Source organism: Fragaria vesca, linkage group LG4 (genome assembly GCF_000184155.1).
Source record: "Fragaria vesca subsp. vesca linkage group LG4, FraVesHawaii_1.0, whole genome shotgun sequence".
Taxonomy (NCBI): domain Eukaryota; kingdom Viridiplantae; phylum Streptophyta; class Magnoliopsida; order Rosales; family Rosaceae; genus Fragaria; species Fragaria vesca.
This window is the reverse complement of record NC_020494.1, coordinates 4,890,404-4,904,518: the sequence shown is the minus strand read 5'-3', so window position 1 is coordinate 4,904,518 and position 14,115 is coordinate 4,890,404. Positions and strand designations below refer to the sequence as shown.

Here is a 14,115-nt window from a genome sequence, read left to right as displayed (position 1 = left end):
TACACCCGTCTGTCCACCTTGATGGCGTAGTGTAGCACCGCATTAAGGCGTGACGTGAGCGTTGGACGCGAGCGTAGTAGCCCTATATAGACCCATGAATTTATATAGGGAGTATGGACGAGTGTAAATACATACATATATTATAGAGTCTGAGAGGCTCGATATTTTATGGGATAAAAGTTTTATCGCTTGCGGCATGCATTCGATTTTTCCTTAGAAATTAATTTGGGGAAACATAAATATTTTATTTATTATTTTATTTTTGTCCACTCACTCTAACGTTATTAAATGTTTTCCCCTGGGCCCTTCGTTTTAAATTGCCCAGTCTGCAGAGTTCGGGTTGAATCTAGTAGGAGACGAGGCATAGTCACCCGCATTTCTGCCAGTTTTCGCCAGTAGGTTACCTGTTCAACCTACTCGTGTTTTCTTGCTTCCGCTTGTGTTTCGTAGCTCTGAATACTTTGGGATTATTGTATATTATGTGAGGTTCGGAAGTGTTGAATTAAGAGTGTAATATGAAATTTTCGAGTTAGGGTTGTCCATCTGCAAGGGAGATTTTCTTAATCTTTTCAGTAAATTTTCCTTGGAGGTGGTCCCCGCACGACTTACTCTGGGTTTCAGGGTGAAATTCGGGGTGGGTCGTGTCAGCAACAACGTTTCCCACCGTATTTCCAATATCAATACTGGTATTGATGGCTTTCAAAGCTGCTCGCTGAAGTAAGAATCACCAACAAAATATTAGAACAATCAGTTGATCGAGGATGGACAAAATGAAAAATTAGATTGTTCAAACATGACAATAAATATAGTACAACACTTTAAAAAAAAAATCTCACTATACCAAGATATCAATCTCAAAATATAGGTACTAAACACTAAACCGTTTCAAAACATGTCCTCACAGCGGCTCTCGTTTCGTTATTAATTATTGTTGTCGTGTTAAAATTAGCATTTATCTTAGTAGTCAACAACGTAATATTGACGTTATGCAATGAGATTCATTATTTTTATCAGAATGTTAAAAGCAAAAGGCAGAAAGAAACAATCAGAGAACAAGCTTACTTTTTTAGATTTTGATCGAGGAACTTGACAGTCATCAACCGACTTTTCTGAACTTGTTCGCTGCACAAATAAAAAAGATTATTGAGAATTAATAGTGAAAATAACCCAAAATAAAAACAGTTGACGTGAATGTTAAAATTTAACGTTTGATAACAATTGTAACTTGATCAAAGCGAGTAAATCATTAATATATATTTTGCTATAAAATTAAAATCATCATCAAATCTACATATGAGAGTAGAAATAGTTCAGATACTCAATGAATTTCATACTCAGTACTTATAGATGCACAAATGACGTCGTTGGATGTAAATTATATGATGGTTGAAACATAGTTATTTCTCTCAATATTTAATTAATCCATGCAAAAGAGTTGAATTGATAAATCACCTGGACCTGGTCTGTTGATACGTGATTGATATAAGCAGCCCTGGTACGCAGCAAGGCATAGTTGTCCACAAAGTTGCAGTGTTCGTGAACGTAGTTGCGGGTGCGGTAGCAGGAGATGCAAAGATCAAAAGTGGTAGTTTGGTTATGATCGAAGCAGTCGACACAAGTGAAGTACAGTCCCGTTAGAAGAGAATCTTTGCATCCATCGCAATTGACCATCCTATAAGTACAGAGAACATAGTAAAAGGTGATAGCTTCCTCAAAATCCAAAACACCATCGCCATTTTTATCTATCGCCCGGAACAAGCGATTGACATAGTCGCGGGAAAAGAGAGTGAGAATCTGCTCGAACTCCTCGATGGTTATCGCTCCGTCGCCATCTTTATCCATTGCTTGAAAAAAGGTATACACCTCATGCTGTTGCTCTTTAGACAGATTATAGTAATAAGCTAAAGCAGCATCACGAATTTCTTTCATGTCTCCCATTCTCTCAAACTTGATCTGTCTCAGTTTGCAGATTTATGTCAGTATGTGGAAGATCTCCAAGTGTTTCGTCTATTTATAATATAGCTGTAGAAGGGTACAAGCAGAGAAAATTAATACAACATTTTATCTTGTAACAAATCATTGGTCAATAAACTATGATTTATTTCGACCACAAAAAAGAGAAAGTTATCACTTGTGACTTATGAATTTTGAGTTATGCTTAACACACGACTAAGCTAGCTGTCAATTGTTTCTATGATCATATTTATTTTTACTTCAGCATATAGCTTATTTCAGTTACTAGGCAACCCTTTTTAAATTTAAATTAAACTTGGGTGCTGTTAGATGTATCCAATAAATTTCTATGTAGACCTAATAAACTATTTACACCCAGCAAGATTATAGAATCTCTAAATACACCCAGTAACTTTCCAATAATACCCTTCTTTATTAAACCCAGCAAAACTCAAACCTAATTTCTTCTTCAGGGTTTTTCCTCATATCGTCTCTTTGCGCCTCCGCAGCTCTTTGTTTCAGACCTTCTCCGCCGACTCTCTTCTCGCTCAGTCATCATGAGGAAGACACGTGGTATGGGAGCTGCCCGCAAGCTGAAGAACCACCACAGGAGGCAAAGGTGGGCTGACAAGTCGTACAAGAAGTCTCATCTTGGAAACGAGTGGAAGAAGCCATTTGCTGGATCTTCCCATGCTAAAGGCATTGTACTTTCTTGAGAAAATGTAAGGATAATCACTTTAACTTGTTAATGTTCCTATGAGGTATACTTCAACAGTAGATTGTATCTAACTCTGTATGGTAATTGGTGCAGTGGTTTTGAAGCTAAGCAGCCTAACTCTGCCATTAGAAAGTGTGCTCGAGTCCAGCTTATTCAAAAAAAAAAAAAAAAAAGAATTGCTGCTTTTGTGCCAAATGATGGTTGCCTGAACTACATTGAAGAGAATGTAAGTACAGATAGTATTACAAGAGTTGGTGTCCTTATGTTTGAACATGGCTAAGTGGTTTAGCTATTTGATTTGTCCGTACTGATGATTTTGGCCAATTGCAGGACGAAGTACTTACACAAAAAAAAAAAAAACAATTTCTTTCTCAAGTGAAGAACGAGAAATTGAAGAACAAGCTTTGGGAAGAATTTTCTTCAACGAATTTTCAATAAAAATTAAAAATTAATATATCGTTCATCAAGAGTCTCAAGACTGCTTTCAAGTCGTGTAGGGTTTGGGTTTGCTCGAATGCAGAATGTATTTGATGATGTGTAGATTTAGATTGTTGAGTTCAAGAGCCACTTCTATTTTATGGTTGTTTTGTTATTATCTTAATTAGCATGACTGTTAATGTCTTTTCGCATGAGAATAGAATTGTCTTTTCAAATAAAATTGTTTTGCTGGGTTTATATTGTAATTTGCTGGGTACATTTAGCAGCATCCAAAGGTTAAACAATCGACATTATAAAAATTCATATCTTTTATTTTGTGGTACACATTTAGTATGTGTTTTAAAATAGAGAAATTTTAAATACACACCCCTAATCTCTTAATACACATCTCTATTATTTTATGTTTGTATTGAGATTTTATAGGTAAGCTAAATGACCAAAATAAACATCTATTATTAAAAAAATAAATAAAAATCCCGCTAGAAGTATTCTTTTCAACATATTCTACCCTAAAATCATCGAAAACACGTATTCTCTCATAACCCCAACTCTTCTCCACAATTCATTTGGGTTGTCTTTTTTCTTCTTTTTATTATTTTTTATTTTTTAATTTTTAATTTTTAATTTTTTTATCTGTATCAGCTTTAGTTTGATCTTGCAGATCATGTTGTCAAGTAATGCATATTTATCATGACATGTTTTATCGAATAACTAGTTATATATGTTTAATAGCTACTGTACTTTTACAATTCTACTAGTTTGTGAATTTTGAAAACTTATATTGGTGATTTGGAGTTGGGATATAACAATAATCATTTGATTATAAATTGAATGATGATAACCAAAAATTTCTAACAAAAATTAGACAACATAAATATGTAAAAAGAGGTACCAAATAGTAAATATATATTAATTATATTAAATAATGGAATATTTCATAAATTAAGGGTATTTTAGGCAGTTTGGGATGTGTATTAAGTATTATACTAAAATGAAAAACTTGATAGGTGGTGTATTAAGTAAAGGGTGTGTATTAAGATATTAGGGGTGTGTATTTAAAATTTCTCTTTAAAATATAGTCATTTATGACATACATCTCATGTGTGCCGTTAAAATGTCCTCATTGCGATGAGGAGGCCGATGAGGTCAAGGGAAATGATATTTTGAATACACATGTGTTTAATTTACCTATGATATCATAACTTCAATCAACAATGGTTGCAAGGACACAACTTCATGTGTATTTTATCATAATGAGTAGTATCCACATTCATAAAAAGTGATTGGTGATCGATAGATTGCCGTGAAACAAAACTAGCTAAGAAACCCTAACAAAACAAACTCTAAATCTTCACATATTCAGACTTAATTAATTCTTACGTATCTAATCTTTTAAGTAGGATATTGACCGCCAAAATACTAATAATCACGGAAACCCCCTCTTAGATTCAATCACAATTCTTCCTCTTGCAAGCTCATCTTGAATCATCGCAATTATGTATGATCTCTAGACTTGAACATTCAAAATGATTATTTTGGCAAAGCATCATTATGGCCAATTTGCCATGTTTTTCAAGGAAAAATAACAATTTACGCCGTTCAAATATCTGTACGCCAATGTGGTAATACAATATAAATGTAAAAACGTAATGTTTACTAGCAAGCGAATTCATACGAGGACAGACTTTTCATGCATTTTGCAAATATAGACTTTTCATATGTTCTTCTTAGTTGGTTCACACAAAGGGTTAAACACATAAGATCAAGACTCGGTTACTCCCAAAGGTGACCAAGACACAGTCCAAGTCTCCAAGCTAGACACCATAATTACTTCAAGACAAGAAGACCAAGACCTTAATTTGATGGGTGACTATCCAGCACGGTTCCGGGGACTGAAAGAGTGAAAGTATCCTCTTCTGATTTCCCTAATGACCCGCTCCAAACCTCCAAGTCAAAATCATGATATGGTCGTCCTCTGGAAAGTGCTACTTTCTGATACTAAAATCTAATTTTATATAACGCTCAATTAAACTCGCAATATGGAAAGAGTTGTGAAATCTATATACCTCAAATTAAATTCACACACTATATTTTTTTTTTTTCAGTAACTTGAATTTTATCTTTTAATGACTTAAATTTTGTTTTTTTGTGAATGTTTACTAGCAAGTGAATTCACACAAGGACAGACTTTTTATGCATTTTGCAAATATAGACTTTTCATATGTTCTTCTTAGTTGGTTCACACAAAGGGTTAAACACATAAGATCAAGACTCGGTTACTCCCATAGGTGACCAAGACACAGTCCAAGTCTCCAAGACAAGAAGACCAAGACCTTAATTTGATGGGTGACTAAAAGAGTGAAAGTACCCTGTTCTGATTTCCCTAATGACCCGCTCCAAACCGGATGCAGATTTGCCAACCAGCAGCTTTTACTGGTCAAGCAGACCATCCAATCAAACACTGCCACAGAGAGAGAGAGAGAGAAGAGACAGGGAGAGAGCGAGAGAGAGACAAGAGACAAGGAGAGAGAGAGAGAGATGTGATTGGTTGGTCATCATGACCACCAAATTTTGATGGTTGGCATATTTGGTTCCCTCCAAACCTGGAAAGTGCTACTCTCTGATACTAAAACCTAATTCTATACCGTAATTATGTGATAATGCCCAATTAAACTCGCAATTTGGAAAACTAACATCCTTACGGATCCCACTATTCCAAAGTGACTGAGGAGATTGTGAATTTACGTCAGTTTCATGATATTTAAGCTCTTGATCTAATCTAAACCTTAATTGAATTGCTGTTTACTCTACCAAACTAAACCCTAATTAACTTGCCTTTGTCGATGTCTCCTGGCCGCGTCAAGTTCCTTCTTTGTTCGATTCTCCTTTTCAACTTTGTTTAGCTTCCGGGCAGCAGACAAATAACCATGGAATGACTTCTCAAGAATCAGTCCTAATTAGCATGTGATTCTAAAGAAACAAAATGAAACTGACAAACGAAATGTACAGACTAATCCATGTACATTCCAGATTCACCTTATTGGAAAGGAAGAAGCACCACTATGTCGGAGAGACACGGAGGAAACAGTTCCTGCCGAATGACTAGATATTTGAAGAGATTGGCTTAAAATCAAACAGAAGTTTTACCCACTAACTAAGTTAGAATTATGTACATATGTTTACCTCGAATGTTCATAAGCATCTCTGCCAGGGTCTAGCCGTTATAACCCCAGAACATACATCAAGTGATTGGACTGTTTTTAAGACCACATATGGCACAAACAAGTTAAATTGGTTCTACTGCTGTTGGTTTTGCTGTCTCTGTTGGGAAAAATTGGGATGATTCTGTGTTGTGCCCTGAAGTTGTACCATATTAGATTGGAGATTCTGAGCATTTTGCGTCATGTTACCAAATGCACCTTGTGAACCATGTTGCTGTTGCTGCTGCTGTTGTAAGGGCATCATGCCACCAGTATTTGTGGCTCCCATATTAAACACTACAGGCAAACAGCCAACAATATATAAACGCTGTACATTCTTAGCAATACAGGAACAAGAGTTGCATATGTAGTAACCTACATAAGATAGAGAAAGGATTTATATCATACTTTGGTCGGTCAAAATCTGGGAAGCATGATTTCTCTGGGGATTGTTGCCAGGCAATTCAAACTGTGGCAAAAGATCAAATTGGCATTTAGTCGTCATACTATCAGTGATTGTCAAATACATGATGCAATTCAGATCATTAAAATGAAACAGCCATCATTAAGTTACACATTAGCGGAAAAGATATAATGAACATGCCAAGTGAAAAGGTCACAGGCTCAAAAGTCACAAAATGGTAACTTCTGTCTTGTTGTTGTGATTTAATTAGATCAATAAAAGCCCATGAAGACTCCAAAAACTTGCACATGGTATGGTATAAGTTTCAGAGTGATAAACTTGTAGGTTGGTGTCCTTCAGCAGCGAAGAGGCAAAGCATATATCGTATCGTCAACTAGAATGTAATTAGCAACTTAGAACTTAAGACCAGAATTTCAAACAAGACGTTGTCCTTTGGTCCGTCACCAAAATATGACTTGGACTGAAGTGATAGAATGTTCTCTACTTTCTTAGGAGACTTTGGTTCCAAATCCCAGAATTTCGAACATGATGTTGTTCTACGGTCCGTCACTAGAATATGCTCGGAATGAAGTGATTAGAACAGTTTCTACTTTTTTAGGAGACTGGTTCCTAATCCTAGAGGCCCTCTTCTAGTCTGAAACCTGATTTTTAAAATCCAAAATTCAAGAGCATCTCATTCAATGCTCAAAGGCATTTAACCCTAACAATTCACCCATATTTTTCTAACTAATTCACCAAGGCAAAGCAAAGGATACCATATTGGCAGTACCTGCATTCGTGGCAGAAGTGATTGTGAAGACATGGTTGCTGACATGTTTGGTATCTGGAACAGAAAGAATTAAAGACCAATAAGACAGTGACTCAAAAGAGGATAGAAGACATCATTTTCCAGAAAAGGAAACAAACAATAACACTCGAGTTTTGCTAACATTATACTATATTTTGGAATCCAAGCACAGTACTAATGGACTTATGGGGAAAAACGGGCAATAGAATCTAACATCCACTTTGCACCGTAATGCATTGAGAAATTACAGTTGATGAAATAGATAAAAACTAGAACAATGAATAGAAAAATTATCTAACCATTTGATTTGGTGTTGTCTGAGCAGCATTAAACAATGCACTATTAGCAGCACCAGAAAACTGGCTAAGATGGCGATTCATTTGACTTCCTGGATTAAGTTGGTTTTGACCAATGCCATGTGGAACATGTCCAGAAGGCAACTGCCTACCCTGAAATTGTTGGTGTCCCATTGATGGAGAAAATTGCATTTGATGTTGTCCTTGTAACTAGATCAATAACCAAAATTTATTAGTACAACCAAGAATATAGAGAATTGCAGTAACTAACAAAAGGTCTTCTCTCTCAGTCAAATGCATGTAACTATAACAAGAAAGGGAAGTGGAGGAGTGAGAGGGAGGGAGATAGAGTAACAGAAATGTATAACAGGTTCATGGCCAACAGGCTCCTGAAAGAAGTACAAGAAAAAAGAAGCAAAGCAACAAATTTACCGATGGAAACTTTTGATGAGTCTGTCCCTGCAAATCATGCAGCTGCTGCAGTGGATTCTGCAAAACCAACGTGAGAGTCAAAAGTTGTGTTTTAATGAATGGCGATGAAATTGATCTAGCAAGTGAAAGAGGAGAAAAGTAAAAAAAATAAATAAATAAATAAAGAAGAAAAAGCATTGGATCCTAATTCATAATTTTGCCAAATTCAATCACTTTTAACTTCGTAAGCTGCAAAACAGTATATAGGCTAAACCTTACTTGTCCAAGTCCTTGCATTGTAGATTGCCTAAATTGTTGCTGGGCCAGGAGTTGCTGTTGATGCTGAGGTAATTGCATCAACTTCTGCTGCTGCTGCTGCTGTTGCTGCTGCTGTAGTTGCTGCTTCTGTTGCTGGTTTTGTTGTTGAGGAGATGGCGTATTCATAATGTTTGTATTAGACCTTGGAGAGTTGGCATATGGTAATGGAGATGTTGTGTTATCGAAGTTTGTAATACTTGTGCCACCAGGAGATGCAGCTGATCTTCCCATAAGTTGTGATCCAGGAACCTGCTTTTGATTTTGTCAGGTGATATCTACTTAATGCAACTCTATTACAGCTACGATATATTCTATTACAGGTGAATTCAGTTCACCACTTAGGTTTGAGGTGGACCCAACTCAACTTGATTCAAGTTAGTATGTATATAGTGGAAGGGAAATTGAAGTAAATGATCAGCTATGAAGCTGATGAAATTAACAAGTTTGCTTGTCAACCTGCTACTAAAGAACGGTACAAAATCAACTAGGATCAATCATTACGCCACCATCAAACTCAGTTTGGGTAGACCAAAATCAAAAACAAAACTGAATATAGTAAAATCATTGCAGTCATAACAATTTAAAAGCCCTTACAACTGACTTCGCACGCAAAAACCAAAGTAGAAAGCCTTGAGAAAAGGCAAAGCGCTTTTATGGAAAATGTTATTGAACTTGATAAACTTTGAGGACCATGGGGACTTTTGTAAAAGCGATGGCCAGAATGAATGTTGGGAGGGAAGACGAAAGGAAAAGAAACAGAGTTCCAGGTCCTGACAAACCCCTTTTCTGCAACTTATAAATGTAAACAGAGCTATAAGGATGAAAATAATGTTCTTTTTACAAGAAATGAATGCACAACCTAATGATGTAGTCGTCAACATACTTTGATAAGCTTGCCACACTAATTTCAAATAAGAATTGAGGATTTAAATTCACAATTACAGCCTTTTAAGAAGTCTATGATCGAATAATTCTAACCTGCATCAACGGGCTCTGGCCAGACAAGTTACTTGATGATACAGGAGTATTCTTCAAGTACATACCTGGAAAGTTAGTTACAGTCAGCCAAAAACGAATGCAGTATCACCTAAACCTCGACGCTAATCTATGCTTGAAGCCTTGAACAAACAGTAACTCAATATTACCAGATGCTTCAGGAAATGCTTGTACACCATCTCCTCCACTGAGCACATCTACCAGATGCATCGGAAGTGCAGGTGGATTCTGCCTTTGGTCTGCCGGTAACCGTAAAGCTGCACGCATTCAAAAATGGATATACGAATTTATGACCATACTACTCTGTGTAATGTATCCGTAAAAGGAGCAACAGCATGAGAAAGCATAACAACTAATAGCATTGCATTTCAGAATATCAATGAACCCAAAATAAGGGAAATGAACGAAACCGAGCTACCAAAATCACTAAAGTCAGGTCATTTAAGAGAGAAATTGCACATTGAAAATCAGTTATAGTTAGAAAATAGTCAAAGCAAAGTGACTTGTTAGTGCATTACCTTCCCCGTAATTAACAGCAGCTCGGAGTAGATTCTCCTGCTCTTGAATTTTCGCTGCCTGAGCTTTATCTAGCGTCGGAACAACAGGAATGTTTTGCCGAGTTCCAATGCAGTAGGCTTTCCGAGTGTCAGCCAACACTTTCTCAGCACTCTCACAAGCAGCCGCGATCATATCAATCCTAGCCTGAACCAAATCAACCATCCTCAGCTTTAATAATTACGGAATCGAAAGTATACACCGTAAACAAAACAAGCAAAGTCTGAAGTCATCTAATTTACTTTCAGCCTGTCAATTTGGGTCGAGACTGGGAGGCTCTGCAGCCCTAGAAGCAACTGCTCTCTCTTGGCGTCGTCCTCGACCTCCATCTCCGGCAAGAGCTTGGACGAGAGCATCACCGGTAAAACGACGGCGTTCTCGGCGTTCACATTTTTGGGGTAGACGACGAAGGCCTTGGAGACCTTTTTGATTTCCTCGACGATGTTGAGGAGCTCGAGGTTGACCATGGAGTACTGGCTGAGGAGGTAAGGCCATTTGGGAGTGGTGTTGGTGCGAGCGTGGCCGTCGAGATCTTCGAGGATGCGGGTGATGTTCTTGAACAGGTTTGTGGCTCGGTCCTTGACGGACCTGAGGTTCAGCTGCGACACTACGGCGTCGTTTAGCTTCTCCACCGCCGCGGGTTGCGGTTGTTGCGGCTGCGGAGGAGGTTGGTTCAGGAGCGCGGCTTCCATGGCTGCCATTCTTGCTCGTCAATCTCAACGACGGAGCCAGAGAGAAATTTACAGACGATAGAATTGGGCTTTTGAATTGGGTTAATCGTTATTTTATTTTTTTTTTTTTTTTTTGTGCGACTAGATTATGAGCTGTTCTGGCATTTGTCATCTCAAATGGATTATCTTACGTTTTTGTGGATGATGATCTACTACTAGGAAAAATTTTGATGATAAATGTTTCTTTAGTAAATTTTTTTTGATATACTAGTTGTACATCAATAACGGTTTCTAGACGACAGATTATTAGTTTTGAACAGCCCTGTCTATTTGATGACACATTAGCTAAAAACATTATATTACATTCCTCTTTAATTTCTCACAGATTTTGCCTACGTGCTCTTGTGGTTGCGACTAACGATTCTAGTGAATCTGATGGTGGCTGACTGGTTTCTTTTTGTTGCTCAAGATTGTGACAGCAATTCCTTTGAGTTTTGCTTACTCTCTTGCAGCATGCAACTACCATTTCTACTAGTGATCAATGCAATTGATTTCGTAGCTCATTCTGATCGAAAAAGAGAATGGATAATTTTGTTATAAAGCCTGTAATATATATGGCGCGCAGCTCACTATATATAAGCTTGACAAGAATTCGAACGATCTCTACTGAACATTGCAGATGTGTTTCATTACATGTAAGCTAGCAAATTAACATTAGTAAATTAACCATGCCAATTAACAAACACAACACCAATGAAACATACCACGTACAATCCTTATTCTCTCGATCGACCGCCATGTATTAATCCAAGATGCAAGCATATTATTCTAATGCATGTTCGAATTAAGCTTGGGAGGAAAACTAGCTATAACATGTACATATCGATCCAGTGATCTAGCTAGCAGGTATCACATAATGCTGCAGCAGACATCATCTGTTACATGTGGAATGGTAGAACCGGTATTGACTGCTTCTACTCCCTTCGTTGCTACTCCCTGAAGTATAAGAATACGTACATTACCCATCAAATAATGAATGAGATCGAGAACTACTGTTACACACACATACACAAACAAAATTTCACAGTGATTCCCGGTTTGCTCGCTAGCTTGAACCATGCCATATATTGGTGTACAATAGTACTTTTAAAACCTAACTAATCACAACTTATATTTGATAACCAGTTGAGAACTGCAAATCAAGTAGTGGCATCATCGCATGTACGCAATCTATGAAGCCAAAACTACATGTCTGAGTACCAATTTATGAGTACAAATCAACTTAATTAGAAGATCGAGACTCTGTGCCAGCAGGCTGCATAAAAAGTTGTATTAGTGTTGGATATTGAGCGAGCCTGCAAATGAACTTGTTAGTTAATCCCAGACCACCACCAGAATTGATAACATTTTTCACCTCATTGTTGTAATTCAGTTTCGCCGCCGGTTGGGGCACCGTTGCAAACGCTGCTAGTCGGTAATTTGCAGCCGGAAACGCAGAGACGTGCTTTTCCACAAAAGTGGTGTGGAGGTGAGAGTAGTTTCGGTTCAAATGGCAGGAGATGCAGAGATCGAAACTGTTAGGTCCGCCGGGAATGGAGCAGTCGAGGCAAGTAAAATACCGTCCCTGGATCAAGGCATTGCATCCAAGGCCATCGCATGCGACCCTCAGATACGAAAACGTAGCAGTAAAACTAGCCATAAAAAATTTCAGAACCAGATAACTAGCTGCTAGAGATGATATAATGTCGTTCAATTCTACTGGTTCGCACTTATTCTACCCCCACCATTCTACTACCTATCCTTGCACTCTTCTTTAATATTGGCCGGCCTCTGTTTTACCCCCTAAATTCGTACTACTGTCTGCAATAATGGTCTGTCTTCCATAGCAACACACACATGCATAAATGATCACAAAGGAAAGTGGAACCAAGGAGCTAGAAAGGTCCCAGTGAAGCGACAACAAGCTAGGCCCGACTCTGAGATTCCAGGAGTGAAAATAAAATGAGGTATTATTACTCAATTCAAAATTAGATCCTTTCTAATATATCATTTGTGAATAGATAGAGTTGACGATTCTTTCGCCAAAAGAGCAAAACAAGTATTCCATCAGGCCAATGTATGGCTGTATGTTTTTTTTTCTTTAAACCTGGATGAAACGAGGATAATTTATTGAAAAGAAAAAAAATGAATAAAAAGATGAATACACAGAAACATGCAATATATGCCTGTATGCCTGTATGTACTTCATCAGAAACATGCATGGACTGAACGTTCCAAACATTATTCATGTACGTTCCCCAGTTGCAGTGAACTGAAGACTGAAGAGACATGCTGCAGGCATGATTGATGCAAAGTTGCAAACTTACAAGAGTGACTACTGCAAAGTGAAGTCTAGCTAGTCACTAGTAATCTTCTTCTTCAATTCATTTGTACGTGAAGTTTTAGCTACTACGGTATATTGGTGCGCACCAATACATTATAATTAAGTGGACTCAATTTGATACGCGGACTAGTTTGATAGAGAATAAGTAGATCAAGTATTCCTAAATTGACATATATGTATGGAGTTAATTTACATCGATCTGAATCGAACTATAGTCTAGCTATATATAGATGAACCACATACAGACCATAACAACTACGGTTACTCACCTCTAGATCTATTGTCTGGTTGTGTTACTCACCATGGTTATTTGGTTAACCTTCTGGATTAAGATACTTCCATCCATATGGTTTAATTTCCTTGTTCGTCAAGGGATTCTAGGTTGATTTCCTTACTATAGTTAACCTGATTGGTTATGTGATTACACTGTGACGTATGGACATATTTTCAATCTACTTATCATTCTTCCTTAATTACTCAAAAAATGCATGCATGTCATCTCCAAATCGATCATGGATGAAGAAATAAACTTGGGCATTCAGTCTTCAAGAGTACGTATCCATATATCTCATGACTATATACAACAAAACTAATCAATAAGACATCTACTAACTCATGTACCTACCTCTTTGTCATTATATATATATATATATATATATATATACACACACAGTTCCCTTCCAAGGTGGGATCCCGTTTTGAGATTAAAGTGCAAGACTCCTTATTTCGTTCACTTTCAGGTCGTATTTTCACATCTCAACCGTACAATGTCTAAAACACAGTGTGTAGATCATTCCTGCAAAGTTTCATCAAATTTGAAGATCATTTGAGCTTCCATAATCGTAATTCACACGAACGGTTCTGTTTGGACAACTTTTGTTATGTTGATTTATTTAATCTAATTCGGTACCCAAATGATCTTCAAATTTGATGAAACTTTGCATGAATGATCTACACACTGTGTT

At 37.3% G+C, this 14,115-nt stretch overlaps 2 protein-coding genes and 1 pseudogene across 2 annotated transcripts; 1 reads left to right on the top strand and 2 right to left on the bottom strand.

Annotated features, from left to right (window-relative positions):
- The first annotated feature begins 2,510 nt into the window (after nucleotides 1–2,510).
- LOC101314560 lies at nucleotides 2,511–2,951 on the top strand (annotated as a pseudogene).
- A 3,229-nt stretch (nucleotides 2,952–6,180) lies between these two features.
- LOC101309922 (mediator of RNA polymerase II transcription subunit 8-like) lies at nucleotides 6,181–10,894 on the bottom strand. Its single transcript, XM_004296492.1, has 10 exons — nucleotides 10,339–10,894; nucleotides 10,060–10,243; nucleotides 9,691–9,798; nucleotides 9,524–9,588; nucleotides 8,507–8,794; nucleotides 8,249–8,305; nucleotides 7,820–8,026; nucleotides 7,503–7,556; nucleotides 6,718–6,778; nucleotides 6,181–6,606 (listed from the first exon to the last, which is right to left on the bottom strand). The coding sequence occupies exons 1-10, from the start codon at nucleotides 10,795–10,797 to the stop codon at nucleotides 6,407–6,409; spliced, it is 1,683 nt and encodes a 560-aa protein (XP_004296540.1). The 5' UTR covers nucleotides 10,798–10,894; the 3' UTR covers nucleotides 6,181–6,406.
- Nucleotides 10,895–11,676: 782 nt separating this feature from the next.
- On the bottom strand, nucleotides 11,677–12,576 carry LOC101314274. The gene is made up of 2 exons (XM_004297889.1): nucleotides 12,182–12,576; nucleotides 11,677–11,763 (listed from the first exon to the last, which is right to left on the bottom strand). The coding sequence occupies exons 1-2, from the start codon at nucleotides 12,464–12,466 to the stop codon at nucleotides 11,677–11,679; spliced, it is 372 nt and encodes a 123-aa protein (XP_004297937.1). The 5' UTR covers nucleotides 12,467–12,576.
- Nucleotides 12,577–14,115: the final 1,539 nt, after the last annotated feature.